This window comes from Oncorhynchus kisutch, linkage group LG8, assembly GCF_002021735.2.
Source record: "Oncorhynchus kisutch isolate 150728-3 linkage group LG8, Okis_V2, whole genome shotgun sequence".
NCBI classification, from domain to species: domain Eukaryota; kingdom Metazoa; phylum Chordata; class Actinopteri; order Salmoniformes; family Salmonidae; genus Oncorhynchus; species Oncorhynchus kisutch.
The window spans coordinates 56182770-56206427 of record NC_034181.2 but is presented as its reverse complement, the minus strand read 5'-3'; the positions used below and the strand labels follow the sequence as shown (position 1 = coordinate 56206427).

The 23658-nt window shown below is 41.1% G+C and overlaps 1 protein-coding gene across 2 annotated transcripts in view; it reads left to right on the top strand.

The window, feature by feature from the left end:
* Positions 1–23658, top strand: part of LOC109895031 (leucine zipper protein 2-like) — a 160053-nt gene that overhangs the window by 103008 nt on the left and 33387 nt on the right. For both annotated transcript variants that reach the window (XM_031830657.1, XM_031830656.1), the window contains exons 5-7: positions 3650–3712; positions 12132–12194; positions 17731–17793. In XM_031830657.1, coding sequence (XP_031686517.1) covers positions 3650–3712; positions 12132–12194; positions 17731–17793 — 189 coding nt within the window. The remainder of the gene's footprint in view (positions 1–3649; positions 3713–12131; positions 12195–17730; positions 17794–23658) is intronic.

Here is a 23658-nt window from a genome sequence, read left to right as displayed (position 1 = left end):
TATAGTTTTGGCATGTCCGTTAGGACATCTACTTTGTGCATGACACAAGTCACTTTTCCAACAATTGTTTACAGACAGATTATTTCACTTATAATTCACTGTATCACAATTCCAGTGGATCAGAAGTTGACTGTGCCTTTAAACAGCAAGGAAAATTCCAGAAAATGATGTTATGGCGTTGGAAGCTTCTGATAGGCTAATTTACATCATTTGAGTCAATTGTAGGTGTACCTGTGGATGTATTTCAATGCCTACCTTCAAACTCAGTGCCTCTTTGCTTGACATCATGGGAAAATCTAAATAAATCGGCCAAGACCTCAGAAACTAAATTGTAGCCCTCCACAAGTCTGGTTCATCCTTGGGGGAATTTCCAAACGCCTGAAAGGTATCATGTTCATCTGTACAAACGATAGTACGCAAGTATAAACACCATGGGACCACGCAGCCGTCATACCGCTCAGGAAGGAGGCGCGTTCTGCCTCCTAGAGATGAACGTACTTTGGTGCAAGAAGTGCAAATCAATTCCAGAACAACAGCAAAGGACCTTGTCAAGATGCTGGAGCAAACAGGTACAAAGGTATCTGTATCCACAGTAAAAATGAGCCCTATATCGACATAACCTGAAAGGCCGCTCAGCAAGGAAGAAGCCACTGCTCCAAAACCGCCATAAAAAGCCAGACTACGGTTTGCAACTGCACATGGGGACAAAGATCGTACTTTTTGGTGAAATGTCCTCTGGTCTGTTTAAACAAAAATAGAACTGTTTGGCCATAATGACCATCGTTAAGTTTGGAGGAAAAAGGGGGACGCTTGCAAGCCAAAGAACACCATCCCAACCGTGAAGCACGGTGGTGACAGCATCATGTTGTGGGGGTGCTTTGCTGCAGGAGGGACTGGTGCACTTCACAAAATAGATGGCATCACGAGGTAGGAAAATGATGTGGATATATTGAAGCAACATCTCAAGACATCAGTCAGGAAGTTAAAGCTTGGTTGCAAATGGGTTTTCCAAATGGACAATGACCCCAAGCATACTTCCTAACTTGTGGCAAAATGGCTTAAGGACAACAAAGTCAAGGTATTGGAGTGGCCATCACAAAACCCTGACCTCAATCCTATTGAATTTTTGGGCAGAACTGAAAAAGCATGTGCAAACCTGACTCAGTTACACCTGCTCTGTCAAGAGGAATGGGCCACAATTCACCAAACTTATTGTGGGAAGCTTGTGGAAGGATATCTGAAACATTTGACCCAAGTTAAACAGTTTAAAGGCAATGCTACTTCTGGCCCACTAGGAATGCGATGAAAGAAATAAAAGCTGAAATAAATCATTCTCTCTACTATTATTTTTACATTTCACATACTTAAAATAAATTGGTGATCCTAACTGACCAAAGACAGGGTTTTACTAGGATTAAATGTCAGGAATTGTGAAATACTGAGTTTAAATGTATTTGGCTAAGGTGTATGGAAACTTCCGACTTCAACTGTATATACAGCGGGGTACCGGTACAGAGTCAATGTCCGGGGGCACCGTTTAGTTGAGGTAATATGCACATGTAGGTAGAGTTATTAAAGTGACTATGCATAGATGATAACATATGAGTAGCAGCGGTGTTAAAAAAAAGGGGGGGGGGCAATGCAAATAGTCTGGGTAGCCAATTGATTAGGTGTTCAGGAGTCTTATGGCTTGGGGGTAGAAGCTGTTTAGAAGTCTCTTGGACCTAGACTTGCCACTTGCCGTGCGGTAGCAGAGAGAACAGTCTTTGACTGGGGTGGCTGGGGCCTTCCTCTGACACTGCCTGGTATAGAGGTCCTGGATGGCAGGAAGCTTGGCCTGTGATGTACTGGGCCGTTCACACCATGATAGTTTGTTGGTGATGTGTACACCAAGGAACTTGAAGCTCTCAACCTATTCCACTGCAACTTGATGAGAATGGGGTTGTGCTCGGTCCCCTTTTTGCTGTAGTCCACAATCATCTCCTTTGTCTTGATCACGTTGAGGGAGAAGTTGTTTTCCTTGCACCACACAGCCAGGTCTTGACCTCCTCCCTATAGGCTGTCTTGTCATTGTCGGTGATCAGATCTGCCACTGTTGTGTCATCAACACTAGATGCCCAAATATCATAACTTTCTTAGCAAAAAGGTTCTGTGGTGCCTGTCAATTAAACACAGATCCAATTGTATTACCTCTGTATGACTGGTCTACGAACCTGGCATCAGTAAAGTTATGCAGCCTGTAAACAAACGTTAAAAGATGAACAAATTTAGGTAGGCCAAGAAAAACTCCAATAGATAAACCACACACAAAAATGCATGATTGAATTTCCCAGTGGGAGGCATGCTATTCCAAAAAGTATTACATCATGATGAAAAAGATTGACCTGGTTATTTAATCACTTTCATAACAAATATGGCATCGTATTTGTAACACTAGTTGCACATGCTGTGCATTGCAATATACCGTTTAATTGTATAACAGCTCTGGAAACACACAAAACTTTCCCAACATTACTCAGGCTTATTGCTTTGATTTAAACAGTACGTCATATGAATGAATTATACTGTAATAACACAATTAAAAATGTCAAATCTTAACCATGTAGAATGCTACAGTTTTCTATTTTCTATCCATCATTTCAGTGTGTCGTGCCACAGCCCAAAGGGAACGTTGTGCTGGGATGTGTTATCGACGTGCCCATGGGCAGAGCCATGAACTACAAATGCATCAACATGAACTGTGATGTTATTCGTGTGTCAACCGCCTAGCCCCAGTTTACAGTCCCCCGGGTGCCTTCAGAGCTGAGGTCACCTGGGCAATGAATTCTCTCCCCTTCCTCCCTGGGACAATCTCAATGGCCTCATTGAAGGACAACCTTTCCCTCAGAATCCTTCGTCGCAGAGGTGAAATAGAAAGCAGAATCGGGATTGGAATAACCCCCCCCCCCCACCGCTATCCAGTCTTATAGTTGTAGTCCTGCGCTGCGGTTGGCCGCTATCTGCATCAGCCGTTTAAGGCCTGACTGCTTGTTAAAATACAGGGCATGGGGAATGGCTGCACTACAGAGACATGCCGAGCTCGCGATATAGGGATTGCAATAAACAATGATATCACTCTGACACAATGAGCATATGGCTATTAAATTAATCACACAGTGGAAAATAGTCAGTCGCCCATCACAGGCATAAATGCATCCAATATGAGAAACAGCAACCCCACCAACAGTCAACCTTCCTTTTCTAGATACACACATTTACGATAAATCATAGTTAAAACAAGCAGTGAATCATAATGTTTTACTTAGCTTCTAAAGATTCACAAAAACACATATAAAACTAACTAGAATAGCAGTAAAACGTGTAATATAACCACACAGAGGTACTTGGAGCATTAGCAGGATGTCTGATTTAAAGGCAGAGAATCATTTTAAGTTGTTTGACCTTGGGATGTATAGATCTGTTTTGAAGATAGTGCAACAACATACTGTATGATGAAATCCAGTCTAGGCAGGTGGCATGGTTGGTGACAGTTACTACCTTCATGATAGCTTAACGTAAATGTCATAATTTAAATGTAAGAAACAGTCTGTAAAAAATGGACAGTCTGTAAGAAAATATATGTCTTTACTTTGATTTATTTTGCCTACAGATCAAGTTCCTCAAGATGGAGATGGAGAAAAAGACCAAAATAATCAAGGACCTGCAACAGGAGGTACTTTTGTTCTCCTCACCTACCGCCAATGACTGACTCATTCCTAATTCATGATCACATTCCTAATTCATGATCACCATGACCTGTAAATGTTATGTTACTGTAATAAGAGTAATGCCTCAGTAATCGTATCATACAATATCTATGGTCATCGACATCACGTGAACTAGTTTTGATATCCTTTTTTCTAAATCAATATGATGCTGTCATTTTGGATTGCAAAGGTCACAGATAGCCATAGGCAACTAAGGGCCTTATACTGTCAGTGTTGAATGATGTAATTGGTGGAGAGGCCTATTATGAGCACTAATACCACTGGATGCGCTGAATTCGTCAGAGCCTCGGGGCTTTGAGCTGGGCTGGTGTCGTGGGACCTTCTAATTGGCTAACCTGGGGTCAGTGGGTAGGTACAGGCTGCAGCGTGGCTGGCGCAAAATCCTATAGCTTAAGGGCAAATGCCCCAGAGCAGAGGAGAAGAAAGTAATCAATCATAAATGGAGTCACGAAGGTTTGGAAGATGTTCTACCACAGCTGCATAGTAGCCCTGGACCAGAAGCTACCACAATATTCATAATTTTGGAGGTGATGTCGGCTCCGGTTGTCAAAACCGGAGATACTTGGGAGGCCTCAGCCTGTTTGTCGGATTCCCATGCCTCGGTGGGTTCGACAGGTTCCCCTGCCTCAGCTGGCTCGACGGGTTTACACATCTCAGCGGGATCGACAAGCTCCCTTGCCTCAGCTGGTTCAATAGGCTCCCATGCCTCAGCTGGCTCGATAGGTTCCTGTGCCTCGACCAAGGGAACCGGGGAGGTCTCTGCCGGCTCATCAGGCTCTCACGCCTCAGCCGGTTCGCCAGGTTTCTGCACCTCAGTGGAGGCGACCGGTCCGCTCCTGATCCCCAGGGTCGTCCCTTTGGTTGGCGTCCTGCGGCTGGAGCCGAATGCGCCGGGGAGGGGGTGCTGTCACGTATGCTCTCTCTCCGGCACTCTAGGTTGTCATGCCTCCGCGCATCAGCCGGATCTACAGGTTCCCGTGCCTTGGCAGAGGGGACCGGTCCGCTCCTGATCTCCGTGATCTTCATCTTGGTCGGTGTCCTGCGGCAGGAGCCGCGCGTCGTGGAGGGGGTACTGTCACGTGTGCTCCCTCTCCGGCCTCTAGGTCACCAGGAGGTCACCTGGCTGCTCTTTATGGCGCACACCTGTCACCAACATTATTAAACGTATTCACTCCCTGAACTTGCTTCCCGACTCTCAGCACACTCTTTACAGTAATGTTGTACAACAGATTAGTCTAAATGACTTGTAAATGAGGCAATGAAAGGATACAGTCCTTTGTATGCCACAGTCAATGATTTTACAGTTACAGTTCATATAAGGAAATCAGTCAATTGAAAAAAAAATATTTGGCTCAATCTATGGATTTCACATGAATGGGTGAGCTTGGGAGAGCATAGGCCCACCCACTTGGGGGACAGGCCCACCCACTGGGGAGCCAGGCCTAGCCAGTCAGAATGAGTTTTTCCCCACAAAAGGGCTTTATTACAGACAGAAATACTCATCAGCTGTCTGGATGGCTGGTCTCAGACGATCCTGAAGGTGAAGAAGCCAGATGTGGAGGTCCTGGGCTGGCGTGGTTACACGTGGTCTGCAGATGTGAGGCCGGTTGGTCAAAAACTACATTGGAGGTGGTTTATGGTAGATACATTAAAAATGTAATTATCTGGCAACCGCTCTGGTGGATATTCCTGCAGTCAGCATGCCAATTGCACACTCCCTGAAAACTTGAGACATCTGTGGCATTGTGTTGTGTGCCAAAACTGCACATATTAGAGTGGCCTTTTATTGTCCCCAGAACAAGGTGCACCTGTGTAATGATCATCCTGTTTAATCAGCTTCTTGATATGCCACACCTGTCAGGTGGATGGATTGTCTTGGCAAATGAGATATGCTCACTAACAGGGATGTAAACAAATGTATGTTCAAAATTTGAGATAAATACACTTTTTGTGCGCATGGAAAATTTTTGAGATATTTTATTTCAGCTCATGAAACATGGGACCAACACTTTACATGTTGCGTTTATGTTTTTGTTCAGTATAAATCCTCAATCGCGTCTTTAAAAATACTTGCAAGGCACAGAATCACACCAATCACTATGCCAACAAAGGCTTCCAGTAGCATGACCTATGTAGGAGGGAGTCGAATTGTACTTAAATCAAGCTCAAAATAAACATGGGTCTTTGGGAGAGTTACAATTGAAAATGTTTTACACAGTTCATTGAAGTTGTGTTTGGGCAGAACCTCTGAGATTTCTGCTGGCAGTCAGAAGCACTGGAAATGGGCTCTGTGAACACTTTGGAAGTACATTATGTAGAGCCAGCGCTTCCCTATCAGTTGGTCACTGTAGTGTTGACATTTGAAGTCTTGGCTTTTTCCTGTGCCAGATCTATCTCTCCAGATTTGAGTGTCATTGTAGCTTGATACAGAGGGGTCATCAGTAGTGGATAGTGGCGTCTGAGAACTACTTTGACGGCTGTAGATTTGACATTTCAAGTCTTGGCTATATCCTACCGGGTGTGTCATGAAAAATATCTCAACATCTTTGGGTGTCTTTTTTCACTAGATACAGAGGGTTCATCTGTTGTGCATTCCTACTGTGTAAGTCAGAGTGGTATCCTAATTTTGTCATATCCCATCACACAACATATGTAATTTGTCCACTCTTATTGTTTTTACTACACTCTGCAATGCCATTGAGGCTAGATGGAAGTCGTTTTCTTAGATTTCAGATACATTGTAATCTCGTTGTGACAAACCATTGGCATTGACTTTCTAAAGGCTTAAATAAATGGATCTCTAAAATAACCGTATAATAACAGAAGTTCCTGTCTTTTAGGATGTGTCTTAAGTCTGGGGAAATTGATTGCTGAAATACATTTTTTTTATCAATTACAGTACAGAACAGATATATATCCTTCCTGTCCTGTTATAAATAATGAAATGTCATCTGCATATATACAGTTGAAGTCGGAAGTTTACATACACTTAGATTGAAGTCATCAAAACTAGTTTTTCAACCACTCCACACATTTTTTGTTAACAAACTATAGTTTTGGCAAGTTGGTAAGGACATCTACTTTGTGCAAGACACAAGTAATTTTCCCAACAATTTTTACAGACAGATTATTTCACTGTATCACATTTCCAGTTGGTAAGAAGTGTACATACACTAAGTTGACTGTGCCTTTAAACAGCAAGGAAAATTCCAGAAAATGTCATGGCTTTACAATCTTCTGATAGGCTAATTGACATCATTTGAGTCAATTGGAGGTGTACCTGTAGATGTATTTCAAGGCCTACCTTCAAACTCTGTGCCTCTTTGCTTGACATCATGGACAAATCAAAATAAATCAGCCAAGACCTCAGAAACAAAATTGTAGACCTCCACAAGTCTGGTTCATCCTTGAGAGAAATATACAAATGCCTGAAGGTACCACGTTCATCTGTACAAACAATAGTATGCTAGTATAAACACCATGGGACCACGCAGCCGTCATACCGCTCAGGAAGGAGACACGTTCTGTCTCCTAGAGATGAACGTACTTTGGTGCAAAAAGTTCAAATCAATCCCAGAACAAGAGCAAAGGACCTTGTGAAGATGCTGGAGCAAATAGGTGCAAAAATATCTATATCCACAGTAAAACGAGACCTAACCTGAAATGCCGCTCAGCAAGGAAGAAGCTACTGCTCCAAAACCGCCATAAAAAAGCCAGACTACAGTTTGCGACTGCACATGGGGGACAAAGATTGTACTTTTTGGAGCAATGTCCTCTGGTCTGATGAAACAAAAATAGAACTGTTTGGCCATAATGACCCTCATTATGTTTGGAGGAAAAAGGGGGACACTTGCAAGCCAAAGAACACCATCCCAACCGTGAAGCATGGGGATGGCAGCATCATGTTTTGGGGGTGCTTTGCTGAACTTCACAAAATAGATGGCATCATGAGGTAAGAAAATTATGTGGATATATTGAAGCAACATCTCAAGACATCAGTCAGGAAGTTAAAGCTTGGTTGCAAATGGGTCTTCCAAATGGACAATGACCCTAAGCATACTTCCAAAGTTGTGGCAAAATGGCTTAAGGACATCAAAGTCAAGGTATTGGAGTGGCCATCACAAAGCCCTGACCTCAATCCTATAGAACATTTGTAGGCAGAACTGAAAAAGCATGTGCGAGCAAGGAGGCCTACAAACCTGACTCAGTTACACCAGCTCTGTCAGGAGGAATGGGCCAAAATTCACCCAACTTGTTGTGGGAAGCTTGTGGAAGGCTACCCGAAATGTTTGACCCAAGTTAAACTATTTAAAGGCAATGCTACCAAATACTAATTGAGTGTATGTAAACTTCTGACCCACTGGGAATGTGATGAAAGAAACGAAAGCTCAAATAAATTATTCTCTCTACTATTATTCTGACATTTCACATTCTTAAAATAAATTGGTGATCCTAACTGACCAAAGACAGGGTTTTACTAGGATTAAATATCAGGAATTGTGAAAAACTGAGTTTAAATGTATATGTATTCTTCTGACTTCAACTTTAACTGGGTTGTGGCTACTATTTTTATTCCCTTATTATCGCCAGTACCTTATTGAATTAGCAAGGAGCTTGAGATCAATATGCAAACAGGAGAGTAGATAGTGGGCCACCCTGGCTTGAGCATCTGTCCCTATTACCATATTAATGAGTAATATGGGGCCTTGCAGATGCTGATTCATATTGAGCCTTGTTTTTCTTCAATATCAGGGACACTTTGTAGGCAGGGCCCATGTTGATACCGTAGCTAGAAAGGTCTGGCATTGAAGGCCATCAGCTTTTCCTCTAATTAAAGATTTGTTTTGTGGCAAACTATGTATCGCCATATACATTTCAATTGGTAATAGTAATAGTAATTGGTACGCTGTAACTATACTGTATTTACATTTTTTTTGCACACAAGGAGGTGGTTTCCCAGATGCAGATTAAGCATGCACTAAAAACCATCAATAGATTCTCCAATAAATGTGCGTTTTAGGCTTAGTCTGTGTCCAGGAAACCACCCCTTTGTGTAAAGTGCGACCATTTTGTATTTCTCTCCGAGAATTTGTTAAGAGTATAAATTAGATGTATTTTATTTAACCTTTATTTAACTAGGCAAGTCAGTTAAGAACAAATTCTTATTTACAATGACGTCTGAGTTTCTACTTGATCCTGTGCTCTGATGAGCTCTTTGTAAAGACCTTGACTCCGCCAATTCCCTTAAAAGGTTTGACGCTTTCCTCTCCAATTAGAATCAGACCTCAGCTGAGCTACATGTTTTTTCCTTTTTGAATAAAATATTAGCCCGTAGAGGTCTTGTTCTTGATCTTATTCTTGTTCTTCTTTTTTAAACTTCGACTTGAGTTTGGATCGATTGTTCACTGCAACGGAATTAAAATATGGTGTCCGTGAGTGTGATGCGGTCATTTGCATTTGCAGATAACTCTTTGTTGCAGTCATTTACAAACCATGCTCCTTTCACATCAGCCCTTCCAAGGATCCGTTTCAATCGATCATGTCACCAGAAAATCTGTATGGCTGCAATTCGCTGTAAACTCATCTTCTATAATTGACTTTTAGGGCTGAGGATGTGCATTTTAGGATTAAGGCTAGAGAATGATTGAGTGATCGACACAGACCACTCTTCCGCTTTGATATGACAGTCGCTAAGAGTGGAGCTTCTGTAGGAGACAGCTGATCCATAAGCTGCTCAAACTCTTTGCAGCGAGTGTGAAGGAGATCACTCTGACAGGCGGAAACAGTGTATGAAGAGTCCTGAGGGGTAAATGGAAGTTTAGTATGGTCTGCCAGATGCTTTTATTGGTGACCGTTTAGATGAGGGTGACACGTGTCTCGTCCAATCATCCTCTAGCGAGCATCTGCACCTGCAACTTTAACAAGTTCGAGAGAGATACCTTGAGGCATTTCCGCAGCATTATTTTGCTGAGTAGCCTGGATTCCCTGACCTTCAAACTTTTTTGTTGTAGCAAATTATAATATATAAGTCCAAATGTCAAATCTCATCACAAAATTTGTCATATTGTGTATGAAACCTTAAAGGGATACTTTGGCATTTTGGCAATGAAGCCCTTTATCTACTTCCAGAGAGTCAGACCTCATGGATACCATTTTTAAGTCTCCTGCATCCAGTATGAAGGAAGTTAGAGGTAGTTTCCCACACCAATGCTAACTAGCGTTAGTGCAATGACTGGAAGACTATGGTATCGACTAGCATGCTAGCATTTACCATAGACTTCCAGTCATTGCACTAATGCTATTTAGCAATTTAGCTAACGCTAGTGAGCAACTTCCTTCAAACTGTACACAGAGACATAAAAGTGGTATCAGCAAGTTCATCTTACTCTGTGGAAGTAGATAAAGGGCCTCCTTGACAAAATCCTGAGGTATCTCTTTAATATACTGAAGAGGAAGAAAATAAGGTGGTCCTCTATCTACCCCTCCATTCACAAAATTGTCAGAATAATTTGGACAGACACCCCCTAAAGCACTTATTAATGTTATGTCTTAGTTGTGCTTTACAATAGTCATGCTGCATTGCTTGCTTGATGACCAATACATAAGCACACTGAACAGCTTAAAAGGTCAAACAAAAATCTGTATTCATTTTATTAATACAGCGAGAGAGAAAAGGATACATACAAATAAAATGATATTGCGGCGTAAGTGTGAACAACAAATATAGAGGAAAGTATGATCATAATCAGTAATGTCTCGCACACTTTTTTATCATAAAGTTCATGCATGGTTCCCAATATGGCAACAGTTGGTTCATAATATATTATGACATTTGTGGTTCACTGGATCTCATTTAGCATAATACTCCATGACATATGAGCTCTACTGGATCAAAATTTCACTGTGGGTCTGTTCCCAGGCAGGCACACGTCACCTTGTATGACAGCTGCCATTTCTCCCAGCCACAGTACCCTTTCTTTAGAGAGGAGAGGAGGCGTAAGTGTCTGGACTGGAATCCCGGCCAATTCTAGCTCATTGAATCACATAGCGCTGTCATTCCACCTCATTAACTCTGTGTGTAAGAGAGTGTGTGTGTGTGTGTGTTTCATAGAGAGAAAGAGAAAAGCGGGAGAGAGATAGTAAAATAAATGAAAAAGTGATACAGTGGCTTGCGAAAGTATTCACCCCTCTTGGCATTTTTCCTATTTTGTTGCCTTAGAACCTGGAATTAAAATTTATTTTGGGGGGGGGTTTGTATCATTTGATTTACACAACATGCCTACCACTTTGAAGATACAAATTAGGTTTTATTGTGAAACAAACAAGAATATTAAAAAAAACTTGAGCATGCATAACTATTCACCCCACAAAGTCAATACTTTGTAGAGCCACCTTTTGCAGCAGTTACAGCTGCAAGTCTCTTGGGGTATGTCTCTATAAGCTTGGCACATCTAGCCACTGGGATTTTAGCCCATCCTTCAAGACAAAACTGCTCCAGCTCCTTCAAGTTGGATAGGTTCCGCTGGTGTACAGCAATCTTTATGATACCACAGATTCTCAATTGGATTGAAGTCTGGGCTTCGACTAGGCCATTCCAAGACATTTAAATGTTTCCCCTTAAATCACTCGAGTGTTGCTTTAGCAGTATGGTCATTGTCCTGCTGGAAGGTGAACCTCTGTCCCATTCTCAAATTTCTGGAAGACTGAAACAGGTTTCCAGCAAGAATTCCCTGTATTTAGAGCCACCCATAATTTTTTCAATTCTGACCAGTTTCCCAAAACCAAAATTGGAACCAACATGTTTTATATTTCTATGACCAACATATGTAGCAATTCTAAGGAAGAGGGCTATTCCCTGGTACAGAAAACGTGTTCTTTGTAAGGCCACCTCTTACCTCTTACTGCATGCCAGTCAGTCAGCACCACTGCTCTGAGTTGTGTCCCTGCACATGTTGTTCTGATGAATCTGTGTGAGTGAAGGAACAATGTTGTACAATAGTGCACCTGTATATGTCTCTCTCATGCTATCAGTCGTTTCTATTGCTTCATGTTCATGAGTGATTAGTCAATGTTGAGTCGTGTTACTCTCGTACTGCATGTGTTAAACAGAGAGTGGTTGAAGAATCGGCTCTGGATTAGCTAATTAGATTATTGATGAATGCATTTGCTGTTGTAAATGTGTTCTGTAGTCAATACTTAGGCCTGATGAATCGAAACTGGCTTGTATGAGCGTCTAATGTAATTACATTTGTCACTGCGGAAGAAACAGAAAAGCAGTGCAAGCCATTACTAAATGTTATCAATGATTTTCTCTCATCAACCCTTAACTAATACCACCTTTTTATTTTTGTATTTTTTTTGCAGAACAAGAGCTTGAAAAATAAACTGCTATCTGGCAACAAACTGTGTGATGTCCATGCAGAAGAGGTAAGCCCTTTCAATCACACCGATGAACAGGTTTTAAAAAATTAAAAAGGTCATAATTCAGTTGGATTGAATTGGGGCCCAAGTCTTCATTGATTAGACTGTCCCTCACTTTACATGCATTTACTCTGATCATGCATATATTATTTAAAAATATATATATTTTGGCATTGCAGCCTTCATAAGAGTGCTTGTCATGAAGGCTGGCAAAAATCTTTAGCTTTTAATAATGAATAATCACTTTTTGTTTAACTTTAATAGTATCCCAAGTGGCTGAATCTCTCCTGCACACAAGCCCCTTAGAACAGCCTACCCAGCAAAAACAACCAGCGGCGCCTTGGATAACTTTGTACAGTTCACTTTTCAGCAATTGAAAAAGCAGTGTGATATTTTGGAATTGCTTTGATTGGTCCTACAGTCATGAAACTTTCACAGCACATGGAGGGGAATGATTACTTTCAGTCTATGTAAAAAGGATAAAAATGGGCAAATATGGACATACAAGGTTTTTCGAGGATGCTGACGATAAGCAACACAATATGTTGTGTGCAATTAGGCTTTTCCCTGTGTGTATTTTTGTCTATTCAAAAAGTCAATGTTTTTTCAAGTCCCAGCAGCTTCTCCAGTTATTTGAGGGAGGTGTGACATATATACTTCTTTCCTCAGTAACATACTCACTGAAGAGAAACCAAAACCCTTCAAAGCTTGACCGGTACACTTCCTATCATCTTGATCCGGCTGTCAATGGACACTTTCAATGGCCAATCAGCTGATCGTACACTACATGACCAAAAGTATGTGGACACCTGCTTGGCGAACATCTCATTCCAAAATTATGGGCATTAATATGGAGTTGGTCCCCTTTTGCTGCTATAACAGCCTCCAATCTTCTGGGAAGGCTTTCCACTGGATGTTGGAACATTGCCGTGGGGACTTGCTTCCATTCAGCCACAAAAGCATTAGTGAGGTCGGGCACGGCACTCCAATTCATCCCAAAGGTGTTCGATGAAGTTGAGGCCAGGGCTCTGTGCAGGCCAGTCAAGTTCTTCCACATTGATCTCGACAAACCATTTCTGTATGGACTTCGCTTTGTGCATTGTCATGCTGAAACAGGAAAGGGACTTCCCCAAACTGTTGCCACAAAGTTGGAAGCACAGAATCGTCTAGAATGTTATTGTATGCTGTAGAGTTAAGATTTCCCTTCACATGTGGCAGGGCTTGCAAACTATTACGGCCTAGAAAGGGAAAATCAGCTGAGCATTGCCCAGTGACGCAAGCCTACTAGATGGGCTAAATTACTTTTATGCTCGCTTCAAGGCAAGCAACACTGAAGCATGCATGAGAGCACCAGCTGTTCCGGACGACTGTGTGATCACACTCCCCATAACCAATGTGAGCAAGACCTTTAAACAGGTCAACATTCACAAGGCCGCGGGCCAGATAGATTACCAGGACATGTACTCAGAGCATGCACTTCGACATGTTACAAAATGGATTAACAACATTGGTTGTTAATAACAATCACTCAAGTCTAAGACCAATGAAAAGTTAACTGTCCTTGGGTTACCATTTCAACCCACTTTTGACATTCAGTGCACAGTTTATTCTAGTTGAAACAAACTTGAAGAGCTTAAACAAACTGACAAAACATGGAACGCTAAGGGACAGATCGAAATGTACTAGGGGGGGGGGGGACCTTGAGTTGGACTGGTCCAACTCAAGGTCGTCATAAGAAGAAATTGCACCCCTGAAAAAATATTTTCACACTATCCTCCCCTTGTACTGTCAAATACATTTAAATTCCTCCCCACTCATAGAATTAACTCAAAATAATGTTTATGATAACAAATAACAGTAACTGCAACCCTGTGTTTATAGACATGGATATCAACTTTGCCACATCAGCATGATTTTGTGGCACATTCGATGCCACGGAGGGCTACTGGCCAGAAGGTTGATATTTCGACCACCACAGACGAGCTCACTCTCCCTGCCTGTTTCATTACACTATGATCAGATCCGGCTGCAGACAATGATCAGCAAGGGGGAAATCAGATTTTCAACATTTTGATAAGATTTTGATAATTATATAAAATATAGGCAACTAATTTTCCATCAACAGGTTTCTGTGCTAATGTACCACACAACCAACAAACAAAGCATACTGACTTTGGGCACTTCAATATCATTGTTTGCATTTTCAATCTCGACAAACAGAAAATACATCCCTACCTTGTAGGCTTACCCAGTATTTTAGACATTTTGGTGTTTTGTAACAGATGTCTCTTTGCATTCGTCAATTTTCCGCTGTACAGTTTGGATTGATTGAGTGATTGATTTTAATTGTCATTTAAAAAAATACACATACAGTTGTCTTAGGTCAGTTAGGATCACCACTTTTATTTTAAGAATGTGAAATGTCACATAATAATAGAGATAATTATTTTTTTCAGCTTTTATTTATTTCATCACATTCCAAGTGGGTCAGAAGTTTACATGCACTCAATTAGTATTTGGTAGCATTGCCTTTAAATTGGTTAACTTGGGTCAAACATTTCGAATAGCCTTCCACAACCTTCCCACAATAAGCTAGTTGAATTTTGGCCCATTCCTCTTGACAGAGCTGGTGTAACTGAGTCAGGTTTGTAGGCCTCCTTGCTCGCACACACTTTTTCAGTTCTACCCACAACATTTCTATATGATTGAGGTCAGGGTTTTGTGATAGCCACTCCAATACCTTGACTTTGTTGTCCTTACGCCATTTTTCCAGAACTTTGGAAGTATGCTTGGGGTCATTGTCCATTTGGAAGACCCATTTGCGACCAAGCTTAAACTTCCTGACTGATGTCTTGAGATGTTGCTTCAATATATCCACATCATTTTCTTACCTCAGGATGCCATCTATTTTGTGAAGTGCACCAGTCCCTCCTGCAGCAAAGCACCCCCACAACATGATGCTGCCACCCCATGCTTCACGGTTGGGATGATGTTCTTCGGCTTGCAAGCCTCCCCTTTTTTCCTCCAAACAAAACGATGGTCATTATGGCCAAACAGTTGTATTTTTGTTTCATCAGACCAGAGGACATTTCACCAAAAAGTGCGATCTTTGTCCCCACGTGCAGTCGCAAACCGTAGTTTGGCTTTTTTATGGCGGTTTTGGAGAAGTGGCTTCTTCCTTGCTGAGCGGCCTTTCAGGTTATGTCGATATAGGACTTGTTTTACTGTGGATATAGATATAGTCCTTTGCTGTTGTTCTGGGATTGATTTGCACTTTTTGCACCAAAGTACGTTCATCTCTAGGAGACAGAACGCATCTCCTTCCTGAGTGGTATGACGGCTGCGTGGTCCCATGGTGTTTATACTTGCGTACTATCGTTTGTACAGATGAATGTGGTACCTTCAGGTGTTTGGAAATTGCTCCCAAGGATGAACCAGACTTGTGGAGGTCTACAATCTTTTTTCTTTTTTTTCCCATGATGTCAAGCAAAGAGGCACTGAGTTTGAAGGTAGGCCTTGAAATACATCCACAGGTTCACCTCCAATTGACTCAAATTATGCCAATTAGCCTATCAGAAGCTTGTAAAGCCATGACATCATTCTCTGGAATTTTCCTTGCTGTTTAAAGGCACAGTCAACTTAGTGTATGTAAACTTCTGACCAACTGGAATTGTGATACAGTGAGTTATAAGTGAAATAATCTGTCTGTAAACAATTGTTGGAAAAATGACTTGTGTCATGCACAAAGTAGATGTCCTAACCGGCTTGCCAAAACTATAGTTTGTTAACGAGAAAATTGTGTAGTGGTTGAAAAACAAGTTTTAATGATTCCATGTATGTAAACTTCTAACTGTATACTCAAAGATTTTTTAAGTGACCGTGATTGCACAATACAGTCAGGGACTTATTGTGGTCCCTATTCTATACATAAATACATATACAATTACATAGACACATTACAGAGATAGAGATGATGAAAATGCTCAACCTCCAGATGAGTATGTGGGGAGAGTACATTTCTTACAAGCTTGTTTGGCTGGTAGCTTAGATGTTTGGGGCTGCTGGTGAACCATGAAGTGCAGGCATAATCAAAGTGACACTGGACTTGCACACTTATCAGAGTCTTTACGGTGTTTATAGCTCGGTTTCCATCCAATTGGCGACAGATTTTCATGTGAGTATTCTAAAATCTTAATGAAAACAATATGCCCTTTCAGAATTTCCTTTAGGAAAATTTGGCGCCGGACAACATGAGAGGGAATATGGACATTTTCCGGACATTTGAGAAATGTAATGGACATCCATATGCATTCAGATCCAACCTGGCGCAGCCAGCAGCAACACTAAACAAGGGATGTTGGCCAAATGAGCCACATTTACGTGTCCTATAAAAACAGCCAAAATTACAAAATTACTGTGTAGCATTTGCAAAACTTTATCGCCTATATTTTGGGAGGGGTTTAGGCTACTTTCCTAAAACAATAGTTGTCCAACTCACTGTTCAATTCTCAAAGACTTTAGCACTAAATGTATGAGGGCATTGCATGCAAAGGCCAATAGGCTTAGGTGTTCACTATATGATATTCATATCATAGACCTAAAGTCGTTTAAGCTGAATAATAGCCACACCATACCAAACCTTCACAAACGTATCTAATCTTTATTAGGGTAATATCAAAAGTAAGTCAAGCCATTGTTTATAGGGGAAATATGAGCAGAAGAGTAAAAGTAAACCTGGGGGAAAAAATGCATTACCCTTCCCTGTGCCCCCAAAGCAAAAATAAAAGTTTCACTATTTTGGACCACACCTCCCCCCAGTAAAATTTGATCTGTCCCTTACCTCATTTCACTCTCACCTTTTTATGTCGTCTTTTAAACTTGTGCTTTTTATTTATTCTTTTAAAATAGGGCTTTCTGCCATTTCACGCTATCCACCTTTTGTTTAAAGAAGTTACTTTCCCGGAGGACGAAAACACCTGTTAAACTCGTATTAGTGCAAAGGCCCCAAGAGGACTGACTGTAATCTCCAGCATCAGGGAACCAACCCCCTTGTGCTTCCATGAGCTTACCGATGTGTAACAATAGTAGTGTAATGGCAGGGATAGCTGGGCACCGTGTGTGTTTGTGCACACGTGTGCTGCAGTTAAAGTCGGAGGCCAGGTAAAGCCATGTATTTTGCAGACTGTCTGAGCTCTGTGTGTGCCTGTATGTGTGAGTGTGTGTCGCCATCCAGATGAGAAGGGAGCGGTGCTACCAGGGAACTGCATGTGTGGTAGAGGTTGTGTGGAGTGGGAATAGGGCTTTAGACAGTGGGCAAGTAGCCAGTGCATGACTGAATAATTGTGTGGGCTTTGCAGTTCACTGAATGGGAGATTTTACATGTTCTTGCTCTCTGTAGGTCCCTCCTTTGAGCCGGAGCTTTGCCCAAGTAACACGCACAAAGGTGTGCTCCGCTGCATCCGGCGAAATCCTTCTACGTGATCTAAAACCAATTTCACTATTTGAATAAGCTAACACTTATTTTCTTATCTTCTACTTGCAGTCCAAAAAAATCCAGGCTCAACTGAAAGAGCTGCGGTACGGGAAAAAGGATTTAATTTTCAAGGTAAGCGCAAAGTGAAAGGGGCTGCTTTATTATGGTACCAGATCAGGAGTAAACAGGTGCTCCAGTCCACCCTGAAAAGAAGATCCTATCTGGGGCCACTTGGCTTAATTGAGTCTGCGATTAGTAAGTTCCCAATGGAAGGGATGGCCAGTACACAGAGGACTCACAGGCTTTTGCACAATTGCTTTCCCCTCTTATACTGTAGTCAGTGCAACGTGCATTATTCTGTTACCACCCTGGAAGGTTTCCTTTGGTTTCATGATGTGTACAGCTTTGGACAGATAAGTTGCAGGTTCCAGATCTGTTTGTGCTGTCTTGTCAACTCCTATTGTCATTGACATGCCACACATTATTTACACTGTTGTCACATCCCCGAAGTGAATAAGCCCCTTTCCAAAAATAAATCTAATTTGTCATGTGTTGCATCCATTTCCACAACCAAAAAGTACATTATCCGATGTCAAACCTTTTCTGAGATATTGTTGAAATTTAAGTCTGATCTATGCTGCATTGCCAAATTCCTTGGAAAGTAGTATACATAAATCAGTATATGGTGTTAAATATATAAATGAATCCTTATGCAATCCATGAAGACCTATTGAAATAAAGGAGACCTGGACAAGACTTACAAGCTCTGGTATCATAAACCATCTACAATAAAATGTAACCCACAGCAGTGAAAAAAATCCACAGGTCTATCACATAAAGTAAACTATACGCTTACACACAACTACACATTATAATCCCATTCTAATTGGAAGAATTGACCTTTTTAAGTGTATTTTTTTGTATCTAAGAATTCATGTAATAATCATTGGCATTTACGGGGACATAGGCTGACCTTTCGGTTTTTGTTTGGAGGGCTGGGTCGAGAAATGTCAGTTGACATTTCTGCCACAGTGCCTCCTATTACCATTTCATAAATGCGAGATTTGATCCCTCAGACCTGTCATTTTTTAAGCTCTGTCATATGGAATAATGACAGTGGCTAGAAAAGGGCTCAATCCTCCCCGCTGGGTTTAATGCTTCCAATAGCAAATTGTTTGAATATATTGTCCAGTTGGTCCTCTCGACCGTCCAATTTCAATCTCAAGGATGCATGGACTTTTTGTGGGGGTTGGAAATCGTTGTCCCCAAATCTCTCAGGGATGCTCATCCAGAACAACCTTATTTTTCAAAATCTTCAACCTAAAAAGTATTATGGCCTTTAGAAAATTAAACACAGGCGATATAGTAGACAAAAGTGTCTACTTTTCATTTAATTCCAGTCTTCAGTTCTTGTTTAGTCATGTGTAAGACCTGACCAAAGGCATTCACTTCAACAGAAAGTAAGAGGCAGACACTTCACTGACAATGTTTTTTCAGCTTTGCAGTGGTGATGCTGAGGTCAGCTATAGGTTTAATCAATAAATGTAGTTATTGATGACTTTGCCAATAAGCCACTGGGCGTGACTGTTATAGAACTGCAGTGATTTTTGCAGTGAACATAAGGGCTGGGCATTGTAATGTACAAATACAAAAATACTTTATTGCTAATGCTTCACATGATTCATACATGATAGCATTTTACTGTAACTGATGAGAAGACACCATTCCAATTGTGTGGCTCATTTTCATGGTTTGCTTTCTAGAAAAACACATTTTCTGGGAACCTTCCCAGAACATCATTGAAGATTTTAATTAAGTTCTAGTTAGGGTTTTTATCTAACATTAGGATGATAAGGTCTCAAAAACATTCATTAGGTTTCCAGGTAATGTGTTACCACAATGTACCAGTAATGTTTTCCCAGCAAACCTAAATTGGTTCAGTGAAAGTTCTCAGAGCATTTGTTAGGTTGCGGCAAATGTTCTCATAACACAACAACTGTCCATTCTTGGTGATGATTATAGCATGTTATAATAAAACATTTGCCTGATGTTGCAAGAACGCTCCTGTAAGACATTTAATGTGCTCTTTAAATGTTCCCAGAATGTTTCATTAGGTTGTTGGAACAGTCTGGTGAGAACATTGTGAGGACGTCACAAAAGATAGATTCACCTGGTGTTTACAAGAGCATTTCCAGGACACATTTCATCTGCTCTTTAACACTAGAACTGCTAAAGCAGTCATTTTGACTGCTCTTGAATTTAAAACATGTATTAATCTTTCATTACATGCCCTCTGTTCTTGATATTTCCTAAATAAGTATATATATAACACACTGTCGGTGTTAGAAGCTTAGATTCACAAACAGAACTGGAGTTATAACCAGTTTTAGGAGGTCCCCCATTGCCCCTTCCCCTTCCGACAGTTGAAAGTGCAGTGCCCAGCTGATAATCACCCCGATACTTGCCTCGAAACTGAACCTAAACCAAAACTAATTTCACACATACACTGAGTATACAAAACATTAAGAACTCTTTTAATGACATAGACTGACCAAGTGAAAGCTATGATCCCTTATTGATGTCACTCTTTTAAATCCACGTCAATCAGTGTAGATGAAGGAGAGGAGACAAGTTGAAGACGGATTTTTAAATCTTGAGATATTGAAACATGGATTGTGTATGTGTACCAGAGAGTGAATGGGAAAGACAAAAGATTTAAGTGGCTTTGAACGGGGTATGGTAGTAGGTTCCAGGCGAACCGGTTAGTGTATGTACCCTATATCAGTCCACAGAATCCAAACAGTCTTATCAGTCTACTCGCTAGGCTACAGTGAGAGTGTGCATAATTGTACATGTTGAAGGACTTTCAATATATGGGAAAAGATCCACATCGGGAATCAGGTGAGCGACTGTTGGAGAATGTGGTGATGAAGCTTGTGGAACCTTACATTGTCACCATGGAAATGTCACCATGGACAATTTCTTGGAAATTTCACCTTGGACAATTTCTTGGAAATGTCACCATGGACAATTTCTTGGAAATTTCACAATGGACAATTTCTTGGTGCCGTCATTGGCCGGCATCATGAACAAAGTGAGTTGGGAGCTCCCTCCCTCTGCGCAAAATAAGGCACCTGCACAGCGGTTGTGCAACAGTGCTGAAGAATGACAAGATGATGGAGACAATAAAGAGAGAACTGGATACTATTACGCACTACAACTAAACAAAGGTACTGTATGTCAAAGTGTGTCAAGCAAGTGAAAGGTGCGAATATTTGTGTCAACTGTTAGGACAAGGGATAACAGCTAAATGAAATCCAACATTGCATGAAGATGCACACAATGTGAACACAATCTGACAATAACTGACTATTTTATGAGCTAACAATAATGGGCATTTCGACACATATTGCTTTTGTGATGATTTTCACTATTTATCAAGGCTACTTGTCATTTTCAATGATGTTTAGGCTACTGATGTTTTCATCATTTGGTGATTAGGGTATATATTTTATTTGGTCATTATAGAAAGAAGCTGTTACTGTGTTTCAACACAGTGCCTTCTGAAAGTATTCATACCCCTTGACTTACCGGTATTCCACATTTTGTTGTATTACAGCCTGAATTCAACATTGATTAAATATAGACCCCCCCCCCCCCCCTTCCCATCAACACACATTACCCCATAATGACAAAGTCTAAACATGTTTTTGGACAGGATCTTATTTACATAAGTATTCACACCCCCTTGCTGTGACACTCCAAATTGAGCTCAGGTGCATCCAATTTCCTTTGATCATCCTTGAGATGTCACTACAACTTGATAGGAGTCCACTTGTGGCCAAATCAATTGTTTGGACATGATTTAGAAAGAAACACACCTGTCTATAGGGTCCCACAGTTGACAGAGCATGTCAGAGCAGAAACTATACCACGAAGTCCAAGGAACTGTCTGTAGATCTTCGAGATATAATTGTATATATCTGGGGAATGGTATAAAACAATTTCTAGAGTGTTGAAAGTTTCCAAGAGCACGGTGGTCTCCAACATTGGGAAATGGAAAAAATATGGAAGTACCCAGACTCTGACTAGAGCTGGCCATCCAACTAAACGGAGCAATGAGGTGACCAAGAACCCAATCACCACTCTGACAGAGTTCTTTGGCTGAGATGGAGAACCTGCCACAAGGACAACAGTCTCTACAGCACTTCACCAATCTTTGCCTAATGGGAGAGTGGCCAGACATAAGCCACTCCTGAGAAAAAGGCACATGACAGCACGCCTGGAGTTTTCAACAAGGCATGTGAAAGACTGAGAGCATAAGGCAAACGATTGTATGGTCTGATGAGACAAACATTGAGGTCTTTGGCCTAAATGCAAAGAAAACCAGGCACAGCTCATCACCTGTCTAACACCATCCCTACCGTGAAGCATGGTGGTGGCTAGGGCTGTTGGTGTCACCGTATTACTGCCACACCAGCAGTCATGAGTCATGACCGCAGTAAAATTCCACGTGACCGTTGACAACGGTAATCTCCTCATATGCACTATGGACATGCGTTGGTAGTGCCCAACTCACTAGTGACCATCGTGTCGCCTATGGCCTGGTACTCCGGGCTTTATTGTCCCTCTAACCACTCTGACATCAATGCAAATGCAATAGAACATCACATCAAACACTTATCATCAAAACTCTATGTGCTTTTAAAACTCACTTCACTTTGATTGATGAATTTGAAGAAAGAAGTTCAATAACAGGTTGAAACTGAGTGAAAAACAAGGTTGTTTGGGATGTTGTTAAAAAGCCTAACACATCGAAATGGACAGCGCTTTCTAAGGGGATGATTAATTCAAAACCCTCATGCATATTAGAGCTTATGCATAGCATAGGCCTATATATGAGTCCAAGCCCGATGATGGTGCCTTTATACAATTACATAGCCTACTTATATTATGCATGGCAGAAAAAAGAAAAAAAAACTGATTTAATATGTGTTTGGTACAGAATTGGTCTAGCCTTTACTTCAAAATGAAACAAATTCTAGTAATGACCTTTGAGTGTGGACTGTATTTTTAGGCATACTTATGGACTCGTTACCTTATGCCTTGCTTCAAACATGAGTCTGGGAAAGAAGGTATAGGTCTAGGCAATGCTGTTGGTTCATTGATTGTGCATCTTGTGCGGCTTACAGAGTTAGCCTACAATTATAGTGAATTTGTATTTGATTTTGAATAGCCTAGTAATAGTGCATTTTTTATATTTTCATAGTTAATAGGCTGACATGACCTTTAGCTACAGAATATCCCACCACCGTGCATTTCCATCTCCTCCCCTCCCTCCTTCATTCCTTTCCAGAGAGAGGGGCTGTCAACAGTTAAATAAAATATGTTTAGTTGTGAAAACATGTTACTATTGATGTTCCCAAGCAGATTTAACTTGGTTTCCCAAATTAAGCACTGGATAGCTGCAGGAACAGGGTTCGAGAGCCCATGGCTTATGAATGGCTGCATTGCTCCTCGAACAGAGGTTGATGTGTGGAGTGAAATAACCTGAGTAGCCTACCTGCTTGAATGAAAAACGAACTGACGGGAAAGTGGTCTCCATTCGCTAATCGGGTGCATATGACTGACATGTATTTTTTTTCCCTGCTCCTGTTCCTGACAATTTGATAATAGGCCATTCTAAATCGAAACAAATTTGACATCTTAGTAAAGACAAGATTACATTGAGAATAGTCTGATGGGTGAAAAACATGATTACTTGATGAGAGAACAGCATGTGCAGTCGGAGTCAAGGAACAGAGCGCAAATTTTTTTGGGGTGACTTTCTCAAATCATCAAAAGCCTTTAGTCGCATCACGCAGCCCATATTTGTTTGGATTTCTACAACATTCTAAGGCTTGTATCATTCACAATTAACATGGTCAAATAACTCTAAATCTAGCATATAGGACCTGTTTCAAATGATCACTTTTATGCTCCAACATAGCCACTTCA